At 40.4% G+C, this 25,564-nt stretch overlaps 1 protein-coding gene across 1 annotated transcript in view; it reads left to right on the top strand.

Moving 5' to 3' along the window:
- Positions 1–245: 245 nt before the first annotated feature.
- TSPAN5 (tetraspanin 5) overlaps positions 246–25,564 on the top strand; it is a 158,127-nt gene continuing 132,808 nt past the window's right edge. Inside the window, exon 1 of the mRNA XM_063108530.1 lies at positions 246–326. Coding sequence (XP_062964600.1) covers positions 246–326 — 81 coding nt within the window. The remainder of the gene's footprint in view (positions 327–25,564) is intronic.

Raw genomic sequence — 25,564 nt, 5'->3', positions numbered from 1 at the left:
AGGCTCGGGATTGTAGCGCGCCGCTCGCGGCCACCCCTGTTCCGGCGGCCTTGGCGCGTGAGGGGCTGGAGGTGCAGAAGCCGCTCTCCACCAGTCGGTCCCCGCGCGGCTGAGCCCGGGCCGCCCGCGCCGCGGCCCCCAGCGGCGTCCCCGAGTCGCCGCTCCCCGCCGGGCTGCTCCGAGCAACGGTGCTCCGGGGCTCCAGACTCGGGCTGCCGGGGCAAGTGTCTTCATGAACCCAGAGGATGTCCGGGAAGCACTACAAGGGTCCTGAAGTCAGTTGTTGCATCAAATACTTCATATTTGGCTTCAATGTCATTTTTTGGGTAAGTTGGAGTGCTCTTGGGATTTCAGCGATTGTGACCGATCGATTGGCGACGATTTTCCTTTCATTGCTCGCTGCCTTCACTTTTCGCAGCCCCTCAGGCGCCTGCCGGAGCGGGGGGCAGGCATTTGCCTTCCGCCTTTGCAGCTTGAGCGTTGGAGAGATAACGTTTAATCCTTTCTAGGAATGGGAAGAGGTAAAAAGAAAAACCGAGCCGGAAGGGGGGCACCCAGGCCTGGGGGTGGCTTCTTAAGGGACAAATAGCAGGGATGCAGATAAAAGAAAGGGCTCGGCAGTTTGAGAGAAGAGCCACGAATTAGGTTTGCTCCCGGTGGGATACGGACGTTGGGCAGAGCGTGGTGTCATGATACGGAAGGCTGATCGGGCAGAGCCGACCCTGAGGTCCACCTTCTAACAAGGATCTGATTGGCCGAGGGCTTGGCTCCGTGTTGCCGCGGCTGGTCTGTGCCATGCTCGGCATGTATCTTCTTGCACCATCTCGGGCTTTGTGTAGGATGCAGATGCCGTGGTATATGGTTCTGTAATGTGCACGGAAATAACGCTTCCTGCACGCTCTTCCCCTTCAGCTGGAAAGTGCTCCCTTTGCATAATGGACCGGCCAGTGGGCGTGTGGGATGGAGGGGTTTATTTCTCTCTATATATCATTGTCAGAACAATAACGAGTCAGCATCCACATATGTTTGAATGTGTTCGTGTCTCACGTCCTCCTCTTTTAAGGAGTGACACAGAGCGGGCCGTTTTGGGGAAACCTTGGAGAAACGCAAAGGAGAAGGTGTGCGAGACATGTTTTATTGGGCAGCCGGGAGAGCAAATGCTTGAACACAAGATTCAAACCATGCTCTGCTTGGCATGGCAGTGTGGTGGGCACCTATTGTAATCAGGCTGGGACGCCTACTCTTTTGTTTTGATTCTGTTCCGTGATCTCGTTAACGTTCAGCACTCAGACGAAGAGTTCTCTAGGACAAGGGGAAACGTTGACTAGAATAGCATGCTATTTTCCCTCTCCATCTCATCCCATCCTCTTCCTCACTGGGCACCCTCCTACCCATGGAAAGTAAAGATGGTGGCCGTCTGGGGGTTCTCCAAGTTGCTGTTCAGTGTGAGGTAAACAATGATCCAACTGCAGGATGGATAATATAGTCCACAGCAGTCTGAACACAGGATGTATTTATTTGGATTCTCCTTTAATTTTAGCTCTTTGCTATAAATATATGTATCTGTGAGAATAGTTGTCAATACAGCTCTTTGTATCCTTTTTTTTTTTTTTGTACTACACTTTTATCAGGTTTTTTTTTGTTTTCTGTAATAGTGTCTACATTGGTCATGCGTGTTTTGCGAAAGACGAAATGGAAAAGACTGGAGACCACTTTCTGTGTCAGCATGTCATCTGTCTTCAGGATTGATAAAGATAATGAGGTGGACACGTGAATAGATATCATATTCCAGTCACTCACAGGCAATTTTTTGCCAGTTAAGATTCCTGTGAGCAGTCCCCCGCCCCTGTAATCAAATGCTGTTACAAATAAAGGACAAAGAAATTATTTTCTTTCCTTGCTCCCCACTCTCTTCCTTCTGGAAATGTTCAAAAGTGGTGGGTAGTCTATTTCTGAGTGAGGTATTCTGATTTTGTTGGAACTTGAAACTTTGTGATTTTGAAAGGCAGGAACTATGGAATTGGCCCTAGTTGGGGTAGTGAATTTGGGCCTCTTGATTCTATTTGAACACTTCCAGAAGTTGTACATTTCAGCTACCAGTCAACAAAAAGCACCCAGGGGCTTTCTCTGCAGTTTCATTGCAGAGAAAGGAAATAAAAGGATTTGGGCCTGTTTTCCTGACAGTCTGGCATAATTTTGTAGAGTACACAGTGGCGAATTTAGTGGATTAAGTTGCAGCAAAACCCCTGGAATTGTGGACAACTTCAAAGAATTGCCGTGTGCTTGCATGGAGAGTTCCAGAATAGAGCCACGTCTTGTCTGATTTTGAAGATCTTCATGGGGAAGAGGGGGGATGTTTCATGGGAAGCTTGAAAGCAAACCTAGGCTGTGGAACTAAATCAACTGCCCCAGGTAGAATTAAGTAGGTGCCTTCCTTATGAGGGCTTGTCTCTTTCCCTGCTTTCTGTATACCCTCCCCCTCCTTTCTATGCCCAAAGCCTTTCTCTGATACCTCCTAATTTTCCTATCCTGTTCTCTGCTTCAAAATTACTCCAGATTTAAATGTCCCAACGTATCAGTACTATGGTCTCTAGTGACAATCAGCAGGAAGGCAACCAGATTATTTGATTAAAGTTACTCAGACTAAAATGTTAGTGACTGAAGAAGGGGGGCCAGTAACTTAGCCTGCTTCTGAAAAGTTGCACACCTCTGCTCTCTACAGGGCCTCCAACCTGTCTATGCTTGCCAGAAACAGCAGACTTGGTGCTACTCCTATGCAGTTATGAAGAAGAGATTGCTAACAGAGAGCATGGTGTGCTAATCTTTTATTTTCATACTGAAGTGCTAGAATAAACTTGAAATGCATTGAAGATATTTGGAGGTATAGTTCTGGTAAGATAAAATTGAACATATAATAGCACCAACACAGAATTTGGTTCTTTTACTTATCAGCAGTTTGACTCTTTGTTAGTCAACTGCCTGTGCCTCAGTTTTTCAGCTGTTAAAAAGGAGTTCGATGAATTGTAAGGGTCTTTCTAGTTCTGGCACAGAATGAGTCTATGGAGTTCCAATATGCTGCGGATGAAAAATACAAGACATGGGCACTAATATGTAATAGAAATAGCATATACTGGGGTACTGATTAAATTATAGATATTTTGTCTTACTGAGAGTTGTCTGAAGATCAGTTTTATTACTTTCATTTCTTCCTCAGAGATACTTTCATTTAAAAAAACATCTTTCACTAATTTCTTCTTGGCTTATTCAGTTATTGTTATAGTATGCATGCTTCCCTGTCCCCACTGTGAATCTCAAATGCAGTCCTATGAGTCATTAAATATATTTTTATTATTAGAATTACAGTTTCATGTGTAAAATCGGAACCCTTTTATATAACAGTTGTAGTGATTTTCTGAGTAACAAAGTCAACATCTTGTACAGATTCCTTTCTCATTAGTTATCACAGGGTGGTAGGGATAAACTTGTTTTCCCCTGTTATTTATTGGAACAACTCAGACAGAAGGGAATTTATTTTATTGAAGGTGTCACTACACTAGGATATTTCTCAGAAAACCCTGAGACAGCTTTGGGGTGAGGAAGGAAGAGAAAGAGGGTTTTGTTTTAAAGTCATTCTTTTTGTGTACTGAAGCCCCACATCCTGCCACCCACCATTGATAGATGTTTTGCTCTGGACCTTTTTGGATTCTGGCACTGATACTTAGCTGTTTCTAGGCAAGTACATTGATCTCAATATTCCGGGTATTTATTGCTACATCACAACCCCAAAACTTAGTGGTTTAAGACAAAACTTTATATGGCTCACAGTTCTGTGATATGGCCAGGCTCATCTGGGCGATTCTCACTTGGGGTCTTATCATGCGGTTGCAGTGAGATGTGTCTGGGGCTCGAGTTATCTGAAGGTTTGTTGAGGCGGGATGCCCAAGATGGTACATTCATATGAGTGGTAGTTGATGCTCACTGAGAGCACAGCCAAAGTTGTCGGCTGAAGCACCTACACATGGCTTCTTCCTTCTCTGAGACTGGAAAAAGAAACTTCCTGCCAGTTAAGGCTATACCTGGAACTGGCACAGTGTCACTTGCATCTATTCTATTGGTTAAAGCACTCATGGGGCTTGTTCAGTTTTAAGTGGGTGCAGAAACAGATGCCACCTTTTAATGGGGAAGTGTCAAGGTCAAGGTCACATTGCAGAAGGTCATGTCGGTTGTGGCCGTCTTTGGAAAATACAATCTGCTGACTGAACCTTAATTTCATGTTTATAAAAGAAAGATAACATTATCTAATGGAGTTATAATTTCAAGGATTCAATGAGATAATGTATTACCCAGCACAATGTCTCGATATTTAACAAATGGTGAGTATCATTATTGTTGTCTCCAGATTTCATACAGTTCCATCCCAGGCTAAAGAACTTCTGGAACGCCTTAGTATGGTACTTTGGCATTGTTACTACCAGGTAATGATAATACCCTTAAGATCTGCCAAGAAGATGAGGTGAATGGATTCAATAGATTTTATTGTGACTTATTAGAGAAAAAACCCATGGATCAATGGAGCCTTGAATGACTTTGGGAGAATCAAGTAACTTTTCTGTTCTCTTTGCTGTACAAGGATTAGAACAGGCTTGGATACTTGAGGCCAAATTTCTCTTTTGGTATGCTTTCAGATAGTACATTGTGTCTCTAAGTGGAGGCTTATTCAGGTTTGATGGCAGAATGTTGCATCTAATTTGCTTCCATACGGTTTAAATTCAGAGAGGAGGGAGATTTAGGGAACCTCGAGGGGGGCATGAAGTAGGAAGCCTTATCTCATGATTCATTATAAATCGCAAGATGTTCTGGAGTGATGATACGTCAGCAGTTTATAAGTCATGATTTTTGTTTTAATTTGCTAGACATCTGTTAACTTCGATGGCAACCATATGGGAGTCTAAATTGCCTTTTGAATTACAGGGAGATGGTAGGAAGAAAGCTAAATATGGTTATGAAAGTGTTGTATGGGAAAAGTGTAAGAAAGGTATACAGAGCTCACTGGGGAAAGTAATTGAATACTGACTTCTTTGGCCTGGCCACTCACTATGTGCAGAAGCGTTCTCGCTTGATTGATACTTGGAAGATTGAAATGAAACCAAAGGGAAAAGTTAGAGAACGAGATAATGTTCTACCCAGCACAAAATTGCCAAGATGAGCTTATTTAGATGGGTCACACTGTCTTAATGTCCATTTAGTAATAGATAGTCCCTGACTAAAGGTGAAAGCAACCTGCATTATTAACAGAACTTTACAGTTATGATGTCTTTCTTCTAAGTATCTCAAAGCATCCTACAAGCATATTATGATGTCTTGGTGACAGATGGAGAAATTGGAGTACAGAGATGTGGAATGACTTTTGAGGTGTTGAAGAGCATGTCAGGGTTCACTTTCGGAGTGTTAAGTCTCTTCTATAACTATATTCCTGGCTTTTTGATTTGAAACTTATTTAGAAGATGTTTGTTATTCTAAAATAAAACATCAATTAAGTCATTTACATCTGTTCATAACTGAAAAGTGATAAAGTTTTTGCATATGCCACAATTAAGACCACCCACAAGCACAAAAAAGTTAGGATGAAAATGTTCTTAAAGAATATGATAGAATAATAAACTGTTATGTAGTCTATTGAAAATTCATAAATAAAATTATAGTATTAAAGACAACATTCTTGAGTCACGTGTTTCTTTCTGCATGTAACACTGATGACTTAAAAATTTCTAACCTCAGACTTCTGAGTCATCATACTTCATTGGATTATAAGGGCCTCAGTCATTTTCCTACATCCTGTTTCTTGCACATAGTCTGAAACACAGTAGGTGTTTAATAAATGTTTGTTTCGGCAAGTTCACAGGAATCATCTCTAACCTCCTAGTCAGTGAAGCATTTTCCTGTGTGACACCCTGCCAACCCTTCTAAGGATGGATCTGTTTTGGGATCACTTTAATTGGTAGAGAGTTTCATCTATCCTCAAACTAAATGTAATCTGTCTCTCTATAACTTCCATCTTCCTAATTTACTGTTGTTGATTTTTAACTTTTGTTTTTACAAAATCTCAAACCTATAGAAAAATTGCAAGTGGTACAAAGACGTTTTTATCCTGAATCGTTTGAGAAAATGTTGCCAGCATGATGGCTATCACACAAGCATTTTAGTGTATATTTCTTGTAAACTAGGATTTTCTCCTAGACGACCACAGCACAACTGTCACGGCCGGGCAGTACATTACCACTTCTAATCCCTAGACTTCATTTGAGTCTCCTAATTGCTCCAATATGTTTTTTCAAGCAAAGGAATCCAGGTGAGAACCACACATTGTATTTAGTTATATCTTTTTAGTCTCTTTCAGTCCTTCGCTGTCATAATCTTGACAGTTTTGAAGGTTATAAGCTGGTTATTTTGTAGAATGTCTCTCTATTATGGTTTGCCTGCCGTTTCCTCACACCTAGATTCAGGCTCTGCATGTTTGGCAGGAATGGTACAGAATGACACTGTGTTCTTCTCATCCTGTCAGGTGGTACTGATTTCTTTTTTTTTTTTTTTTTTTTTTTTTTGTCTTTTTCGTGACCGGCACTCAGCCAGTGAGTGCACCGGCCATTTCCATATAGGATCCGAACCTGCGGCGGGAGCGTCGCTGCGCTTCCAGCGCCGCACTCTCCCGAGTGCGCCACGGGCTCGGCCCAGGTGGTACTGATTTCTGTTTGTCCCATTACAGATGATGGTCACTTGATTAAGGTTTTGTCTGCTAAGCTTCCCTACCATGTAGTACTCTTTCCCCTTTTGTAATTTAGAAATATTTTGTGGCAAGTGACTTTGAAACTATGTACATAGCCCATTCCTCATAAAAATTTCAGTGTTTTAATTTATTTACATCAGTGAGAACTATGGTCTCCCTTTTTTCAGTGTGTTTTAATCTGTTACTCTCATTACCTACTTTGATGTTTAAACTGGCCCCAGGTTTGGGCAGTGTCGGGCCTCTCATGGGGCTCCTGTGCCCTTTTAATTCCGTTTGGTCTTTGAGCACTCCCTCGCTTTCTGGCAGAACAGGATGTTCTAAACTCATCTTGTAATTTACCACTGTCATCTTTTGCATCAGCCTTTCTCCAAGGCGCCTTCGTTCCTTTGAGTGGAGAATGGTATTTAGAAGCCAGGATCTGGGTGCTTAGGGTGCTCATTGCTGTTAGGGTGTCACTACTCCTAGGTCCTCTCAGTAGACAGAACTATGGAATATGTGTACTGTATGTGTATACATACATACACACATTTACGTCTGTATTCATTTCTATATCTATCTATATATTTTAAAAATCATGAGTTCACAGTGATACTTCAGATTCCCTTCTGATACCACAGGGTTTATTCTAGTTTTTCCCCTTTTTATGTATTTATAATTGCCATCTTCAACAATGGGATCCTGGCTCCATTAGTCTTAACAATTTACTTATTTGATAAATCTCCCATGTGTAAATAGTCTTCTGCTGCCGCCACTGCCATCCCTCCTCACGTGATTGCCTTCCTTACCTGCTGTTGCTCCTGAGCCACAACCCGCATGCTCCCATGTGGACACCTTTCTCACTCTGATACTCTGCTCTGGGATTCCACAGTATCCTTCCCCCTATCTGTCCCTGCACAGAGGCCTACCTGCTTGGATCAACTTAATGGCTTTGAATTTTTCTGGAAGGAGAAGAGGAAGGCCCTAGATTACTCTTGAGTCATACAAAATGAGACTTCCTCATAGTCCTTTATTAAAAATAGTCATTATGTCATTCCTAAGTCTTCTGTTTTCCATCTTTAAAAGCTCCTCATTCCTCCATGTGCTCTCCATATATTATTTCTGGTTTATTCTTTGTCCTGGTCATGGTGCTCTCTGCCTGTGGTCCCATTTGGACACACCTCCACTAATGTAGCAACTGGAATGGAACACAGTTTTCACAGACTATTCCAACCATCCAGAGAGCAGTGGGCTGTTACCTTTGACCTCTCCCTTCAATCTCCCCACAGTGCCGGTCCTGGAGGCAGAGCCTATGCTGCTGCCTGGATTCAACTTGGAGTAAGTTACTCCCACAGGTTAGTTCCTCAGTTTCTCATCTAAAAAACCAGGAAAATAGTTTTCGGCAGAGTCGTTAGCCAGTATAAAGGGAGATCATACAAGTGAAAGTTCTTCAGCCAATATAAAGGGAGATCATGCATGTGAAAGTTCTTCGTAAAAAGTAAATCTCTAAAGACAAATAGTAGGCATTAATCCAGGCTAAACTACACATGCTTTTCCTGGCAGCCAGGGAACATTGTTGGTTTGCATTGAAATTCTGCTGAAAATAAAACCTTCACCTCTTTTTCAAGTTAAACTCATCCCCCAAGTCTAAGTGCTAATCAGAAGCCCTAATACTCCACTTAGTTATTTAAATTTAGATTTAGTGTTGTATATTCCTCCCCATTTAAATGTTTTATTCTGGACTGGACGGTTGCTCAGTTGGTTACAGCACGATGTTTTGACACCAAGGTCAAGGGTTCGTATCTTCTTACTGGCCAGCTGCCAGAAAAAAAAAAGTTTTATTCTGGTCCAGTGGTTTTCAAACTGCTACCAGCAACCCTAGGGGCTTCCTTGAGGTGGGGGTGTGGTTCTGACCTGTCTTTGCTCCAAAGAAGGTGGCCATTAGCTTTGATATTTTGAGATACCATGAAGGATTTTGCTTGGAAAAAAGGGGCCTACTGCTTAAATTAAACACACACACCCCCCAAAAACCAAAAACGCAAGATTCTAGTCTTTAGATGTTTTTGAATCGATGGCCAATATATGTTTTTTAAAAAAGTCACCCCTTGGGGCCGAGCCTGTGGCGCACTCGGAGAGTGCGGCGCTGGGAGTGCAGCGACGCTCCTGCCGCGGGTTCGGATCCTATATAGGACTGGCTGAGTGCCGGCCCCGAAAAAGAAAAAAAAAAAAAAAAAAGTCACCCCTTGTATGAATTTTTATTTCTTGAATCTCTTCATGCATTGGAAGTCCCTCTAACTAACTAGGGGTGACTTCTCTAGCATTAGTTGATATTTCAACCCTTTGTAAAGGTAGCAGCAACCCATATAGATGTAGTAGGTTAGGACATTTTAGTCTTCCCACTGGGAGATCTGATTCAATAGGTCTGTCCAGGATGGAATTAGTAGAATTAGTGTTTTTAAAAAATAATGTCCTGCTGGGTGATTGTGATGCCCAGATGAGGCTGAGAGGCTCTGGCATATTTTTCTTGGGAAGATGTGGCTTCTCCTTCCCATTGTTTTCTGGAGGGGACGTGTGTGGTGTAGAGCAGTGACCAAAGGGAGACTGATTTCACCAGCACATGAAGCTACTTGTTCTTTGCTTACAAGAAAAAAAAATGTGGCCTATTTTGTCTCACATGGTATTTTTTATTAATCCAAAAATGCCAGTTTATTTTTAAACTTGAAAGCCCTAAAAACAAAACGAGGAAGTCTTTTTGCAGAGAACCTCTTGTGCTGCAATTAGTATGCTAAAAATTAGCACCATATAGGGGTAGAATTACTTATTCAACAGGAGCAATGAAAAACTAGACTTTTTGTTCCTTTGCCCAGTTGACCTGGACTGCTCTGCACATGTCAGTGTAGTTGACTGGATCTAACTACAGGCACTGGACTTAGCAACAGCAAATCATCCTTCTCTTCAAAAAATCAACCTCCCTGACCACTGTTGCTTTTCCTTTCAGCCTCTATTTTCCTGGGCTTTCTCTTTGGCCTCCAGCCCTGCCTGTGCTATGTGTACAGGAGAGGGGAGTTGCTTTGTACAGTATATCTAGGTTTATATGGTAGTTTCATTGAATTGACTCTGCTGTGATGCAGAAGGGACATTTCTTTTCCCATATCCAATTTGCAGCACTGTCACAAAGACAATTGACAGTAATACAAATACAGAAGACCCAAACATATTTGTCAGTTTTCTTTAGAAAGAAAAGTGTCAATGTAGAATTTTCGAAGTATGCATAATAAGGCTTGCCCATATTTTCTTGATTTCTTTCTTACTTTCCTCTTCCTTCCTTTCTTTCCCCACCTCCTTTTTTAAAAAATAATTAGGTACTTAATTAAGATTTCCTAAAGTGGAAATCTTTTGAAAGAAATAAAATTTCGAATAAAAATCTCTATCATTTCTCTGAGTTGTTTAACTGAGGCTAGCACCTCTCCTAAAACAAAACAAAAGCAGACAAACAAACGAAAAAAGCCAGAATGGCTTACGAACCTATAGTTAGCACTGTGACATTATCCATATGTATATAAAGGATTGTTAACTATGAATTGCAAGTAATTTTTAAGTAATATAATCACCACGCTCAATAACAAAATAGTGTTTGGAAGTGGATGGCAAAACGTTTTGGCTCCCCTCATTGAAAAGGCATAGCGATATTCTATACCTCTTCCAGCTACTGTTTACTATTTAGATAAGTATTACAAGACTAGGGCTCTTTTTACTTTTTGAAAATTTTTTCTAAATTATGCTTGGCACTAAGGCTCACATTTCTAAAAATCTGGAGGGAACAGATGGTGCTCTAATAAATATTCAGGCCAGCTATTTTAATGCTTTGTACTCAATTAAATAGTACTAATAAAAGAGGAATACTTGACTTAAGCATTTTTCAAAGTATAATGTTTTGCTTCCAACAAAAATTTCCCCCAACTGTTAATATTTCCCCCCAAGCAGTCTTAAAACTTAATTCTGCCAAGTAAGTAATTCTAATCACTGATGATGCATTTAATGCCCAAAGTCGTTCTCCTATTTTGAGGTATAGTTGTATCAATATGGCCCAGTCTTTTAACTGAGGAAGGCTCCACACATCATTGACCTTTTTGAAGAATTCTTTATATGGTTGAGTACTAGAGAGAGACGAAAGGTTTGTTCTGACTTGGGCATTTTAATGCTCTGGTGGTAGGCAGGCAGAAGAGTCTGCTGTTAAGGAGTCTGGACTTGGAGTAGGTCTGAATATTTACCCAGCTCCATTCCCAGGCCGGTGACCTTAGACAGGTCACTTATCCACCCTGTGGTTAAGTCTCCTCTTCATCTGTAAAATGGCATGTTTGGTAGTGTTATTAACTAATATCATAATAGTAGTACTAAGACCTAATATCTATCTTGGAATTACGAGGCTTAGAGGAGTTAATATGTGTAAACTACTTGGAATACTCAATAGATATTAGCAATAATTACTCTGTTTTCCTCAACACCTATAATTTCTTTTGGTGGTTTTTCCTTAACTTCCTTCAGAACCATTAAAATAATCTTACATTGTAACATATATATTTTATTCTCTGTAATGTTCTGTCTACGTAAGTGCGTTCGTAAAATAACTAAAGGAAAAAAAGATCTAACAAATGTTCAGTGTCTTTTTCATCGTAATGAATGTAATTCTTGTCATAGATATCAGACCATGAATTTACATCTATTGAATTTTCCCATTTTTCTTTACCCAGTTAGATTCACTCTTTATTTTCTTTGCAAAACCAAACCGTCCCGTCTTAGTATTTTGTACTGGGAAGTTGAGTTTCTGATGTTTAGCTCTGGTGTTAGGCCTAACACTTGGGGCAAGGGGAGAGAAACACTTTTTTAACATACACTAAATCCAGATATTCTGGAGCTATCTAGATGGTTGTAACTATATATTTTTAGCTCTTTATGGTATCATAAATCCGGCATGTTTTGGTCATTGTTTTATTCTGTGTATTTCAGACAGATTCTTTAGGTTATGAAGGTGAAAATCAAGTCAGGGATATAGATAACTCAGGTTTTCCCCTTGTATGTTCTCCCAACTGATGCAAAGCTGGGATTTTGGCCTGAACCACCTGGATCATTGGCTAAATGGATCACCCGTCTTGGTGAATGAGTAACTGACTCACTTCTCCTTTGGGGTGTAAATAGAATGCACCAAGAGCTTGTGTTCTTTTGCCTCCAGAACTGTTGCATGACTTGGATGACACAGGCTGTCATATTTCCAAGCTTAATCTTCCCTCTAACTGGGCTCAGCTCTGGGAGAAAAGGCCAGCGCATGCTAAATTAGTAGGTACAAAGAGCCTTCTTGCTCATCCCCAATGAGGAGGCATTCTGAAACACCCAGATCTTGAAGCGGGGAGAGGAGGCATGGAGGGGGAGGGTTAAGTAGAATTTTTACTATAGATTCATTGGTAAAAAAGAAAGATGCATGTAGCATGATAGAACTTTATAGGAGCATAGTTAAAGTAATTTTTAGTTTATCAGAAACACCCCCAAAACTGCTGGTTTGGATTCATTCATCTATCTCATGGTCCACCGATGAGTTGTGACTCCCTGTTGGGAGAACACCAACCAGATTACTCCCTTGTCCTCCTGACCGCCACTGGCTGATTTCGTGAGTTCGTAGGAAGGCATGCATCTATAAGCTGAACCTTATTAGTGAGATGGATGAATCTCTAGAAGTATAATGGTTTGGGGGATGCATTTAAATGTTGGCTTACTCCATGTTCTGTTTCCTATGTGGGCAGGCAGGGGAAGAGGGACATACCCCATTTCTGAAAAGTTGCAAACCCCAGTACCAGTCAGTAGTTACATCTTAGGTGTAAAGAGAAAAATGCTTTGGAAAATTGTATCTCAGGCTAACAGGAAGTCAACCTTAAATGCTTAGGAAATCTGTCTCAGTGGACCTCTTCCTCTCCTCTCCCTTCTCCTTTAAGTTACTATTGTTTATGTTCAACTTTGGAATGAGTCCATTGATTTGATGCATTTTTAGAATAGGGCACTTACTTTATGTTATTCTGTTGTAAAAAGAATATAGCAACATTAATATTCCTTTTTTTAAGGAAAATAAACTCACTACAATTCTAATAATTCTTTCTTTTGGTTCAACTATACTAAAAGTGGAAACTCTTAGTCAAATGCTCTGCGAACAGCACACACACACCCCATAATGAAAAAACGACACATTTTGGAGTTTCAGTTGTAGTCATCTCTGAGGATTTGAATTTAGCAAACCCCAGTTATTTAACTTTTTATAGGAAAAATGTGCTGTTACATCACTAGCTTTTAAGCATTTATTTTGGCTTTGCTGGCATTTTCCCCTCAGGATAACATTTAGAATAAGAGTTTTGAACATACAGAGCAAATACGTTGTGAATAAACATCAATTTCACACAACCAGAAAAAAATAAAATAAAATCAATAAATCTCCTCTAGGCATTTGAAAAACCCTGTACTTTTAAAGCAAGGAATTATAATGTTAAATAACTGGAAAATAAAAACTCGAGGAACCACGCTTAGTTTTAAATGTTTTTCAGCATGACCCTATGGAGACAGAAAAATGTAGCTGGGAACTTCCCGAGCACTTGCTTTGCTGTTGGTGCCCTACTTATTCAAGGACGGGCAACAACTGCCCATGTGGCAACTCAGGTGAGCAGCGCTACTCGGTACTTTTTATTTTTTTTTATCTCATAACTGGAATCCTAGGGAAAACAGTGTTTCTTTGGTACTAGTTCTTTTGGCTTTGTCTATTAGTTTTTGAAAGAATAAATTGAATGAGATGTCTAGATGATATAACTATATGTGGCATTTTCATTTTTTTCCCTGAGCCTGCAAAATTTAATAATCCCTAGTATTCTCAGTGTATGTTATGAGAGTTTTAAAGTTGTTATCCAGTAAGGATTTGTAACAATTGCATAAAAATTTGAAAATAGTGTCTTCTTATTTTTTAAGATACAGAATCAATATTTTGAAATGAAGGGATTTAGGGGTCTCTAAACATAAGCAATGGAATATCTTTTATATTTTGTTCAATACCTATATATGTATCACATTTAAATATTGGTATGTATCACATTTAAATATTGATGTATCCTGGGATTTAAAATATAACCAACATATATCTTTGCATATTAAATGCTGATCTATCTATCTATCTATCTAGCTAGCTAGCTATCATCTATCTATCTATCTATTTTTTGAGCGGCTATGTGCTCTATTTGGAGAAAAAAAGAGAAGCTACCTAAATGACTATATGACCTCTAAACATTTTCATTTGTGATAAGAGATTAAAATTTCCTTATCACAGTATACTATAAATATGCAAACTAAATGAAACTTTTTTTAAAGTTAAAAATAAAAACCAGAGATCGGTTTTAATATTTAAGACATAAGCAGTGGGGGAGGGGTGGGGGAACCTATTATTATAATTTGGTTCTTAGATAGACCAGAAAATAAACTCTTTGAACTGTGAAATTATTACATCTTAGCTGGAGACACCAACAGATCATTAATTATTGCTAAGAATCTTTCAAAAGGCAGTTTTTAATTTTAAGTGTCCTTTCTATTGAATTTCCCCCTCCCCTGTCCCCTTTTTTCTGTGATTTTAATTTCAGAATTGAGAAGACAGAGCTTTTTGCTTTTAGGGAAACTAAATCTCTCAGTCTTTAAAAAGGTTAAACCACTGATGAAAGAACAGAAGGTTGGAATTCATTTGAACAGGCATGGCTGTGCAAATATTTAATTCATTGTTCTTTGGTGGGTCTTTTTAGTGTCCAGGTATTGGAACTGTGCTTTAATTAGTCTTTTGTAGTTTTGATTATTTAATCTCAGGATTTATATGTTGAAAGAAACCTTAAAAATCATTTAGGGGCTACTTTTTACCACCCACCGTTTTCCACCTTTCCCCCCATTTTAACAGTGAAATCCTTTTTTGTCCCCCAACCAAAATTTTAAGCAAAGCCACTCGTTTATAAAATAGAGAATCTACTTTTTTGGGAGCTGAGCATCTTGGGGGCCTCAGATGGTCTCGGCCTCACTGTGTAGGGATAGCGTATAGAGGGGCAATGGGAGTCCTTGTGGATTTTACCCGTGGGTTGAGTTTTAGCTGAAGCCAGTGGAGAAGGCATCTGTTTACCATTTATGCATTGAATTAGGATAAAGTCAGCATTTGGCCTGTGCTGTTTGTAGGATGTGTGTATGCTGAATTGCCCATGTTGCCAAGTCCCAGCACTTTGACACCATTTGGTTCTACTGAACTGTTTTGGTGCAGTCGTTTTGATTAACATCAACCTTGCTTATGTTAAGCAACTATTTGAGTTATTTATTATGTATTACCTTCATGGTTTGGAATGAGCAGACTCAAAAACCCCTGCTTCATATGGATTCCATATGTGGCTTTTAAGTTAGCAGAAACACAAAGGCTTCCAATTAATTTGATCATAAAATTGCATATTGAATAGATTAAGCCTGATGGCATAGGCATTCTTTGAAATTCTTTGTCATCTCTAATATTGTTCATATTTCATTTAAACAAGCTATTAGGTGTTTGAAGATTTTGTGGTGATGAACGCAATCTACAAATTCACATATGTCTTATTTGGCTTTTTATTACTGAATGCAGATACCCATGGAATTTATTTTGTTGTTTGTTTTGCACTGATGCGCTCGAGATAATACAAGATGATATATATATATAAAAGGTGGGGGGACATTTATTCTTTATTTCTGTAATTTAACTCTCTCCCTCCCCCATGCAAGGCAGAGAATATTGCAACATTTAAGAGAATGGTTAATATTGCAGTGAGACTGCCTGGGTTAAAATATGGATCTTGACGTTTCTAAGCTGCATGACCATGAGGAATTACTTCATCACTCTGAACTGTTTCTTTTGGGCAAAAAGTGGGTAATAGTAGTCCCTACATCTAGGACCATTGTAAAGATTCCATGAGATGATGTATGCACAACCCTGAGCACAGCCAGTGCTCAGTAGATGCTAACATTGTAGAAGAGTGTCCAATAGATGACGGTCCAGCATATTTTCAGGCTTTGTGTGCCTTATCACCTGGGAAAGGTGTTGTCAGTGTTTAAGAGCCTCAACTTTCCTTGGTTAGGAAGTGCACACTGCGTAATAGGACTTTTCACGAAGGCCTAGCTTTGTTTCCTTTTGTCCTTCACCCACTAGGCAAGATTGTATTCGCCATGCTTTCCTTTGGCAGCTGGATCTGAGAGTTTTCTAGCCAGGGCAGCTGCCACATTCCCCTCTCTCCTGGACCCATAACCTCTTCATGTTTAGCTGCAGCTGTCCCCCATGTCCATTCCTGGTGTGGCCTGGCCAGTCCTCTGTTTCTGGATTCAATGCCAGTATTTCTTATATCTTACCCAGAGCATTATTTTGAAGCCACAGACAAACCTAGGGTTTTTTTTTTTTTTTTTAATGGTAGTGTATGCAGAACATTACAGTTTCTTAAAATAACTTGTGTAAATATGCCTTGAAAACTACTTAAAACATAGTACGTATCTAATTATTCAAATAAGTTAGTTGAAATAAAAGTAATTTTCTTAGCTTAGGAACAAAATAAGCATCCATCTGAGCCCCCTCTGCAAAATTTGTTATACATAAGTAGGTGTGTTTATGAGGTTGATTTACTAATATATAATTTATTCTGATAGTAATTATAAATTCTCTTACTGAATTTATATTTGCATGCTTATAATTTTTTTTCTTTTTTTTTTGGTTAGAAAGTGTTGCTATGGGCTGCTGAACTTTAAGGAATCTGGTAGTTTAATTTGTTTTTCATTGTCTGAGAAGTAAAAATATAAGTTTAAAAAATCATTGATGTTATAGCAAAGTTAATGCTCAGAGTATGAGCATTTGCCAAGTGGAATTCTGTCTTATTTTTCATTTTCTGAGCTATCATAAGTTGTTTCTTTTCCTTCAACTATATAGATGAAGATTTCTGGAACTAAAGTTTTACCCAGATTGAGACCACCTTCTATCCCATCCACTATTCATTTATTTCTTGATCTCTGGTGCATTTCTCAACATAGATAAATTAGTAAAGGTGGAGTAGGTGACAGAAAGGAGGAAGAGAAGCAAAAGCTGGGTTGGGTCACCACACTGAGGGAAGGATATGCTTGGGCAGAATCCCAGACTGTGCTGTTGGAGTAAACAGTTAAATTATGGGGTGTTTGTTTCAAAATCCCTTTCCAGTGAGGAGCATATCTGCTCCTTTAGTAATCCATGATATGAAGAGTGTCATGGTGTTCATGTGGCAGAGTTGTTGGGACCAGGAACCAAGCAAGGATACTTGTCTAAATGTAGGAATATACACAGGTTGTTGGGGGACACTCCTCTTGTGCTCCCACATGTCTTACTGGGTATGCTAAGAACTCTCTTTCTGTGGGCCATTTCTTAGCGTTGTGTTTGCAGCAATCAACCTTTGAGGGATGAGGTACTGCCTCTCTCTGGAACAAAGAGCAATCTCACTTACTCTTTACTACAAAGCAACAGGTTCCCCAAGCATAGGTTCCTTAGCTGTGATGAAAACCAGTGCCCGTGCAGCTTCCATCTGGGCTCTCAGTACCACCCCCATTGGGCTTTAGGGGCAAGTGGAAATGATGTAAACATGATGCTCCTGCTGCCTACTGTACCAAGGAGTCTCATGTCTTCTGCCAGCTTCCACGAAACAATAACAGGCTACTTTATTACCTTGTAAATGGGTATAATCAAATCAAGACCAGATACAGGTGTATTGTGTATAAGTCGAATATATATCCAGTTAAATTCGTTCAGATGTGTCCTACTTAGGACAGAATCACCTGGGTCTCCCCTACAAAGAGTGCTTAGGAAGGTGATGATGAGTGGATTCTCAGAGCTTCTCAAGTCTCTTAGACCTGATGAGGGCTTCTCAGGCACTTCATATCTGTGCCACTGGACAGTATGTCTCCAGAGAATTGAGGGAGACTGAGTCTTCTTTACCAGGAGTTGTTGAACCCTGGGTTAGATAAGATGTGAAACTGTGACACGTGTGAGTGCTCGATTTTTGAGTGTGCACTGCATCAGAATCCAGAGTTATTGGTAACAGTGGGAGGAGAACATACAATGTTAGGAGACTAGGCAGCCTCAGTGGGCACAGACTCTAGCCCAGGAAGGGGCAAGATGCAGAGGCTGTCAGATATCTGTTCCTACAAGAAGAGATGGGGATGGAAAAATCCAGGCTATGGCAGTGGAGCTGAGCTAAGAAGGGGCAGTAAGAGCCAGTTTCAGATACAACCTGGCTCTGCTGACATTGGATTGGGAAAGATACTTTCTAAGTTTGCTTTTTGATATTTATGGGATGAATTGTTTTCAAGCAATCAGTTAACCAACCTATTGGAGAGTGACACTGGTATCACCTCCAAGCTGGTTTAGGCAATTTAGGGAAGCGTTTATAATTAACAGTTGTGCAGCTGATGGAAGCCAAGTAAGAACATTTGTTCAGAGCAATATTTTTTGTCGTTTGTAATATATCTGTAAAAATGTATTTACTTGTTATCTGTAATAGGTTTTTCCTCCTTTCCCCATCAAAAGAATATGTCTGTATAGTAATTAGGCCTGAAATTAAGATTCTAGATAGAAAGAGGACTCCCTGGGCTCAAGTATAAGAGATAAAATGTTAAAACCCCACTCCTGTTATTTCCAAGGTGAACTTCATTGGCGTTTAGTTAGAACCAAATACTAAATAATGTTTTTCCTTTAATGATATGTGAAAGTTGTTAACTGCCTGTAACCGTCAATTGAGACTGATGATGACTGTTGGAATCTAGGAATTCAGGGATTAAAGTAAAAAAATTCGTGGATCAGGAAGTGAATTTTAATGGGGAAGTATCTGTGGGAGAGTGACTATCCCTTGGGCTGCTGCATACAGCTACACAGGCTGTGAACTGCATAACTCCCTGGGACGTACATGATGCTTCCTGGAGTTTTGCAGTGTGGCACTGATGTGTGTGTTGGGAGTGGGGCAAGGGCAGTCATTCAGAGGTTCAAGTAAGTGGCATACAAAGTGGATGATCCTTTTAAGTTGAAGGCTCCAGACATTTTTCTTAGTGTGATAAGTTCTATCTGTGCCTCTCACTCCTTGAAGAGGAACCTCTGCTGGTGGTGAGTCTTCTCATGGGGAGCCGGAAAGCTGCCTGCTAAGGGAGAGGTTTCCTTAGTCTGACAAGCACTGCTCAGGTACCTTGGGACCTCTAAGACTGGGCTGAGAAACCTCATACCAGGGTCCACTCTCCACCTGGTCCACACTGTGCCCAGGGAAAACAAAAGACTGCAGTTGCTGAACCTCTGTTACGGCACCCTTGAAGCCAAGTAAACCATTTGCCCACTTCTCTTAATCAATGAATACCTTGATCATTCATGTTCAAAATAGTTAACCCCTGTTTGTGAATTACCGTCTGTCTGTAATTACTTTTGACTCTTGAATCAGTATATCTATCAAAACGAAGAGGCTGCCAACCAAAATTTTTCAGCAGTTTTGCTTTACTTTCTTTTAATTATATATGTGAGGTGTTAGCTAGTTTAAATGCACAGATTAATAGAGGTCATTTTTATATGTAAAGTTTTATTGCATACTTCTGCGAGTAATTTTAGGGAATAAATATGAGTATTAACATAAACTTTTCCTCAACATTCTAAATGCATTCTCATATAAAACCTAAACTTTTGCAGGGTTAGATTTAGGAAGGGACTAATGAGACCTGGGAGTGGGAGTCTCCCCCACCCCACACATACAGATACACCACTTTTGCCTCTAATCAGCAGCTTAGTACTGTCCTACCATTTGACTTTTGAGACCAGGGGAACTTCTACTGTTCTTGTAGTTAGGCAGAGTTACCAGCCTCTAGTACATGCCTTGTTCGGTACTTAGGTCAGCTGGAACAGACACCCTCCAGGAAAGCCTGGAGGCCTTTTATCACTCCAGTACCGTCCTCCTCCCAACAGGAGTGACTGTGTCTTATGTAATAGGAGTTTGAATAGTGGAAGGCAGTGGGACTTGCATTGTGAATTTGAATCCCACTTCTGCTACTTACTAGTTACATTATCTTAACTCATTTTAAGCTTTTTGTGTTTTAGTTTCCTTGTAGGTAAAGTGGTATGTTAGGAGACTATTCTCCAGAGGGTTCTCATGTTTCTGCACATCTTGGGGCAGAGGTATTGATTACCTTTGTTCTGGAATATCTTTTCAAGGGTGTTTGTATAGTGAAAAGCCTTGGAAGATAGATACTCATTAAAAAATATTTGGGTTTCCCAAGTTCAGCAGTCCTCTCTTATAGTGCACGTCACCATGTGAGCTCTCTTTGCATTGTCTTGTGGGAACTGGAGCTTGGGAAAGGGGAATAAATGCTGATACTGTGGGTACTCCTAGTGGTGTGTGTAATAAACTGTTCCTTGTCTCCCACCCAAGAGTTTCATGTCTTCTGCCAACATCAATGAAACTGTTAGGCTAACTTTTTAGCTTATAAGTAGGTTGAAATCTTAGACCTTGCACAGTACTACAAGTCGTAATACTTGTTCAGTCTTAACATGATCAGTGTGCTCGCTTTTCTTCACCACCTGCCCTTGATTTAGGTTATTACCATTTTTCACTCGGGTTCTTGCATACTTCCCTTCCTTTCCCAGCACTTACTGCAGGGAGATTTCTCTAGCAGCAAATCTGATTGTGTTACACTCCCCTACTTTAAGTACTTAAATGGCTCTTAATTTGGACAGAATTAAAGCCAAAAGCCATTAAGGGGACGTTGCTTGTTTCTCACCCCTCATATTTTCACATCTGTAGTCTGTTTCCTAGACTTACCTGTCTGGAGCAAAGGCATAGGCATACTTGATGTCTATTATAAAATATTTGGGTATCCTGGGTTCAGTGGTCCCTTTGCTGTGTATGCAATCCATGTGTGTGTAGGTTTCACCTGGTCCTTTTCCCGTCACCCTGTGGGAATTGGGGCTTGGGGAACTGTCAAATTGTGAACTTAGGTTTCCTGACTCTGTAACTTTGTGCTTACCTCTGCTTTCAGTGATGTTCCTGCTAAATCTGTCTACCTTCTATCAAAGGTATGGTATCTACTGTCAAAAATTGTAAAGAATAAAGAGCTCATGAGTGCAAAGTACTTATCTCGGGACCTGGTTAGCTGCTGCTACTGTTGCTTTTGTTATTTTTGCAAGAGTTGGTTCCAGAATTACAGCCTTTGGATACTCTTTCCTAAACTTCCTTCACCCCCACCTCATCATTTAGGGAGACCCCATTTAGCTGTTCGGTCCTTCAGCATATTTTCCTTATAGTTTTTTCAGAAATATTTTAAACACCAAAAATATACCTTATATATATACAAAAACATATTTAGATATATCAAAAATATACCTAAATGTATCATAATACAAAAAATGTTTATATATTTTCTTCTGGCCACTTGGATGGCATGTATAGAGATGGGGCTGTGGAATGCTCTCAGCTAACAAGTGCTGGTCTGGCCTTTTTCAGTTTGAGTGGCTGTGAACAATCTGTTTTGTTTTGTAGTCTCTTTTTTCCTTTCAGCACCTTATTTTCCACCTTATGGTCATTGATTCAGAGGAAATTGTTTGTTTTCTAAAGGATAAACCAAAGGTGGGCTTAAATGGTTAAAATACAAGCTGGCTATTAAACTGTGAGTTTTACAAGCTGTCAGATCATATGGGCTGTGTTCCGTCTAGCTAGGTCCACCATTGGAACTGTTCTAAGTAATGGAGAAAAGATAAAGCCATAAACCAATAAGTCCCTCCCTCATGTAGGGATTATGTTGGGATTGTACCCCCACAGGGCCCTTGTCACGGTGACCCCAGTTGGTGCTGATTCAGTTAGAGGGCCCGTTTTCCACTGGTCTTTGAAAAGGTCCTGATGGGACAGGACTCGAATGGGGTTTCATCCAGGTTTTGGCGGGGCCTGGCTGCTGGAAGGCATTCCATAAATTGTTTTGAATGCATGAATGACTAAATAAGAAAATGTGAGAGTGCTTAGTTAACTGTAAAGCATTAGCCAAATGTGAACTAATATTTTTTTCCCTCCTACGATGTGGAAAGATATGCAGGTACAGGATTGGGGAGCTGACTGACAGATTTGGAGTGAGGGAAAATGCCTGTTATCCTTGGCTTTCTCTCTGCTCCTGCTTCTGTCCTTCCCTCTTGCCTCTCAACCTGAGAGGTTGGCAAGCCTGGCCATGGAAAAAGTCCTAAGTAGCGTATGTCCTGACTTCTGTCATCTGTTTTGGTTCAAACCTGAAGGACTTTCCAAAGGATGGTCATCTTTTGTCTTTCTCCCACATCCTCCAATTGGGTTTATAATCCCTTTAATCCTTTAATTACCTCCGCTGAATTCTCCCCACCTCTCTCTGTGCTGGTCTTTATCTGTAGACATATATCTCTGTCACTGTTTCCTCCCAGAGTTACAGATCCCTCCTTTGTGATTTTTGTATGCTTTCTAGAACACTTTTTTGAGTGAGTTGGGGTATGTCTGGTAAGAAAAGGGGGTGGTTACTATATATTTTTAAAAATTCAATTTGGGACAAAGCATCTAACAAAGGATTTTTCCCCTCATGTGTGGACTTATAACAAACGTTCTATGAATAGCATACACAGTAAACCACATTTAAAGAATGGATTTTATTGCAAATAATTACTTAAAAAGGAAAAAAAGTACATTTTCATGCATGTCATTTGACAGCATTTGAATATTTGAAATGGAAACTTTTCTAGAAAATCTGGGTCATGGCAGTCTCAGGTAGGGAAATTTTATATACTATAATCCAGACTTTGATCCCACATGTTTTTTCTTTGGTGGCTTATCTAGGACAAGGCAAAAGGACCATTGTATCCATCTGCTATAGAGATAGCATATGGAAAAGCCCTGCGACTCCCTACTACTTGAGCCCTTATGATAAATCTTGATACTCCTGTGCATATTTGCCTGCTTGTACTGTCAAGGTCACTGGAACAGGTCAATGCTTTGTGAAATTGAGGGTCTGAAAGAAACGTAAGTTGTTAGTAATTTTTACTGTGACTGATCATTTTAGTGTGTGGGAATTCTTGGCTCGACATACAAAAGAGGTTGTTCGTTTTTCTATTTGTGATATATTTCATGAAAATCCAATCTTTGGGGATAATGGTATGGGGCGGTATAGCCATTATATCCTAAACCATTGCTTTGTGTTTATTTATCAGATTCTCTTACAGGGTGACTGCCATTCACTTTGAATTCTGTTTAAAAACAAAATTGTTCATAGAAGTGATGAAATAAATGGGGTCCAGCTGTGATTTTACAGATTTTTTCAATCCTAAAAAGGATTTGAGATTTGAATACCATTTCTAAAGATACAAGGCAAACTTCCCTCATCACTCAGAACTCTAATAACCTCATCCTCAATTGTATTATTGGGTGACATAACCGAATAGGTCACTGCAAACACTGAGAATTATTGAGTTGTTTAGGGGAATCTGTCTTGTTTAGATTGTGGAAAGGTTCATTGATTTGTGGGCGAGGGAAAACTGTGGTAGGGTAGTTTTAGCTTTTGCATTTCATTTTAACATTATGTTGCGGGATTTTTGAGGCTATATGAACAAGATTACAAGGCAACCCTACTGCAATTTAGGCTTATGTAAGGAACCGGCTTTACTGTCTTGTGTTCAGGCCCTTTTTTCTGGCTGAGCCAGAATCTTGGTAACCTTCTAACCCAGCACCAGGGTCTTTGGATGTTACCTCGCAGTCTCACCTCTCTCTACCCTCATTAGTCTGTCTACACCACCAGTGCCTTGGTCTGAGTCTCCATCCTTCCGACTGCCCTGGCCTCCTGTTCTCTGACCCTGCTTTCCTCCGTATGGTTCACGCTCCACCTGTGCCAGAATGATCCTCTCTCCTGTCCATCTGATCATGACACTCCCCTGCTGCAAGTGACCTCCATGGCTTCCTGCTGCCCTTGGTGTAGCCTTAAATCTTCCCTGTCCACTTTTCCTCCTCTAGTGCCTGCCTTACGGCCTTATCCCTTCTTCTTCTCTTCCTACTCTTTGCCTCCAGAACACCTCCCCGCCAATCATGTTAACTCTTGGAATAATCTGTCATACCACCCAGGACTTTTCCTTCAGAGCACACATCAGAACTAGGTTAGATCATTGTTACATATTTGGGTGATTATTTAATTGTCTGTTCTCTGTCATGGGCAGTTTGTTTCAAGAGGGTAGCGGTTATCCATTTAACGCAGCATTGATGGTAGCCTCTGAGTCCAGGGCAGGGTTTTAAAGTGCTCAGTAGGTCTTGGTTTTCTATGTCAGTGTTAGTGTACGCCTGTGGTCTCCATGTAATTATTAATAGTGCCCCCTTTCACTTTCAAGAAGTGTGGTTACTAGAGGCAGGAAAGGGGGAGGGGGGAAGTGAGGTTGATGAATGGATACAAAACAGCGAGATAGGAAAAGTAAGTTCTCTGGGTGCACAGTGGAGCTAGGCATCTATAATTAACAATAATTTACTGCATGTTTTCAAATGGCTAGAAGAGAGGAGGTCAAATGTCCTCACAAAGAAATGCTTAAATTTTCTAATGATGAATATGCTAATTACCCCGATTTGATCATCACACATTGTATACATGTACTGAAATTCAACTCTGTAATCCATAAATATGTAAAATCAGTACGTTTCAATTTAAAAAGTTATTCATTTTTGGATGACAGCAAATATGGTGATACCTATTAAAGTCTAAAGATTTGAAATTATTCAGGTAAAGGCTTCCATTGTGGGGCTCCCAGAGCAGGAGAGCCTGGTGCAGGGTTGGGGGATGGAATGGGAGCTGTTGCTAACTTCTGATTTTGGCTGAAGATAATTTATGTTCTTAAAACTCTGGCAGTATATGCAGGTGTGCATGTTTTTAACATTTTGAAGAGGTAAGAACATTCTCTGTGCACCTGGGATTTTGGAACATGGTAATGGGAGGCATCAAGACTGTTAAAGAAAAGGAAAATAAACACAGGCGGCAGAGGGCATATACTTCCGCCAGTCAGAGGCTGGCAAGCTTTTGATTGAAAGGGGTCGAGGATGCTATTGCATTTTGTTTGGCGAGCTGGTCTCCAGTTGTGTGTTTAGTGAGTGCCCAGTGAGAAGCACACAGGTGATCTGTGTTTTCATTCCTCTGTCCAGCCGTAGACTCAAAGGTAGTGTGGATAGTGCCGGGGTGATCTTGTTGAGTTAAAAAAAAAAAAAAAATTCAACCTAAAAGATGGCATGAGACCCTGGTTTCTAAGGCCTATTATGGCCCAGGTCCCTGGAGACTCAGTTTCCTCCTCCTCTGACTTGGAGCTGACACTCGCCTGCCTCAGGGAAGGCTCTGAAGACTGGAGCGAGGACATGCATTGCAAGGCACTTTCAAATTGCTGGGTTCCTTTAGGGAAAAAGGGCTTTTTGTGACAGTAGTCTGAAGATAATTTTTATCAGATTCCATAGCCTGAGGTCTCAAAACATAACAAGGGCAAAAAGCCCCTGTGAGGCCTGGCTTCGGTGCAGCAGTTGGACTGGACCTTGAAGGTAGTGGATTCCTTCATGTTGGCCCTGCAGGATCAGGCATCCCAGGAAGATTTGTGGAGGGCCAGGCAGTCAGGAGAGATGCCAGAAAACAAAACAAATGACCGAAACACAGAAGGAAGTGTTCATTTCACAGATACAGTTGTACCCGCTCAGAGGCAGGGGTGGAAAGTGCACAGTGAAGGCT

This window comes from Cynocephalus volans, chromosome 9, assembly GCF_027409185.1.
Source record: "Cynocephalus volans isolate mCynVol1 chromosome 9, mCynVol1.pri, whole genome shotgun sequence".
Classification (NCBI taxonomy): Eukaryota; Metazoa; Chordata; class Mammalia; order Dermoptera; family Cynocephalidae; genus Cynocephalus; species Cynocephalus volans.
The sequence above is the reverse complement of the archived record's forward strand: the minus strand, read 5'-3'. Positions and strand labels throughout refer to the sequence as shown.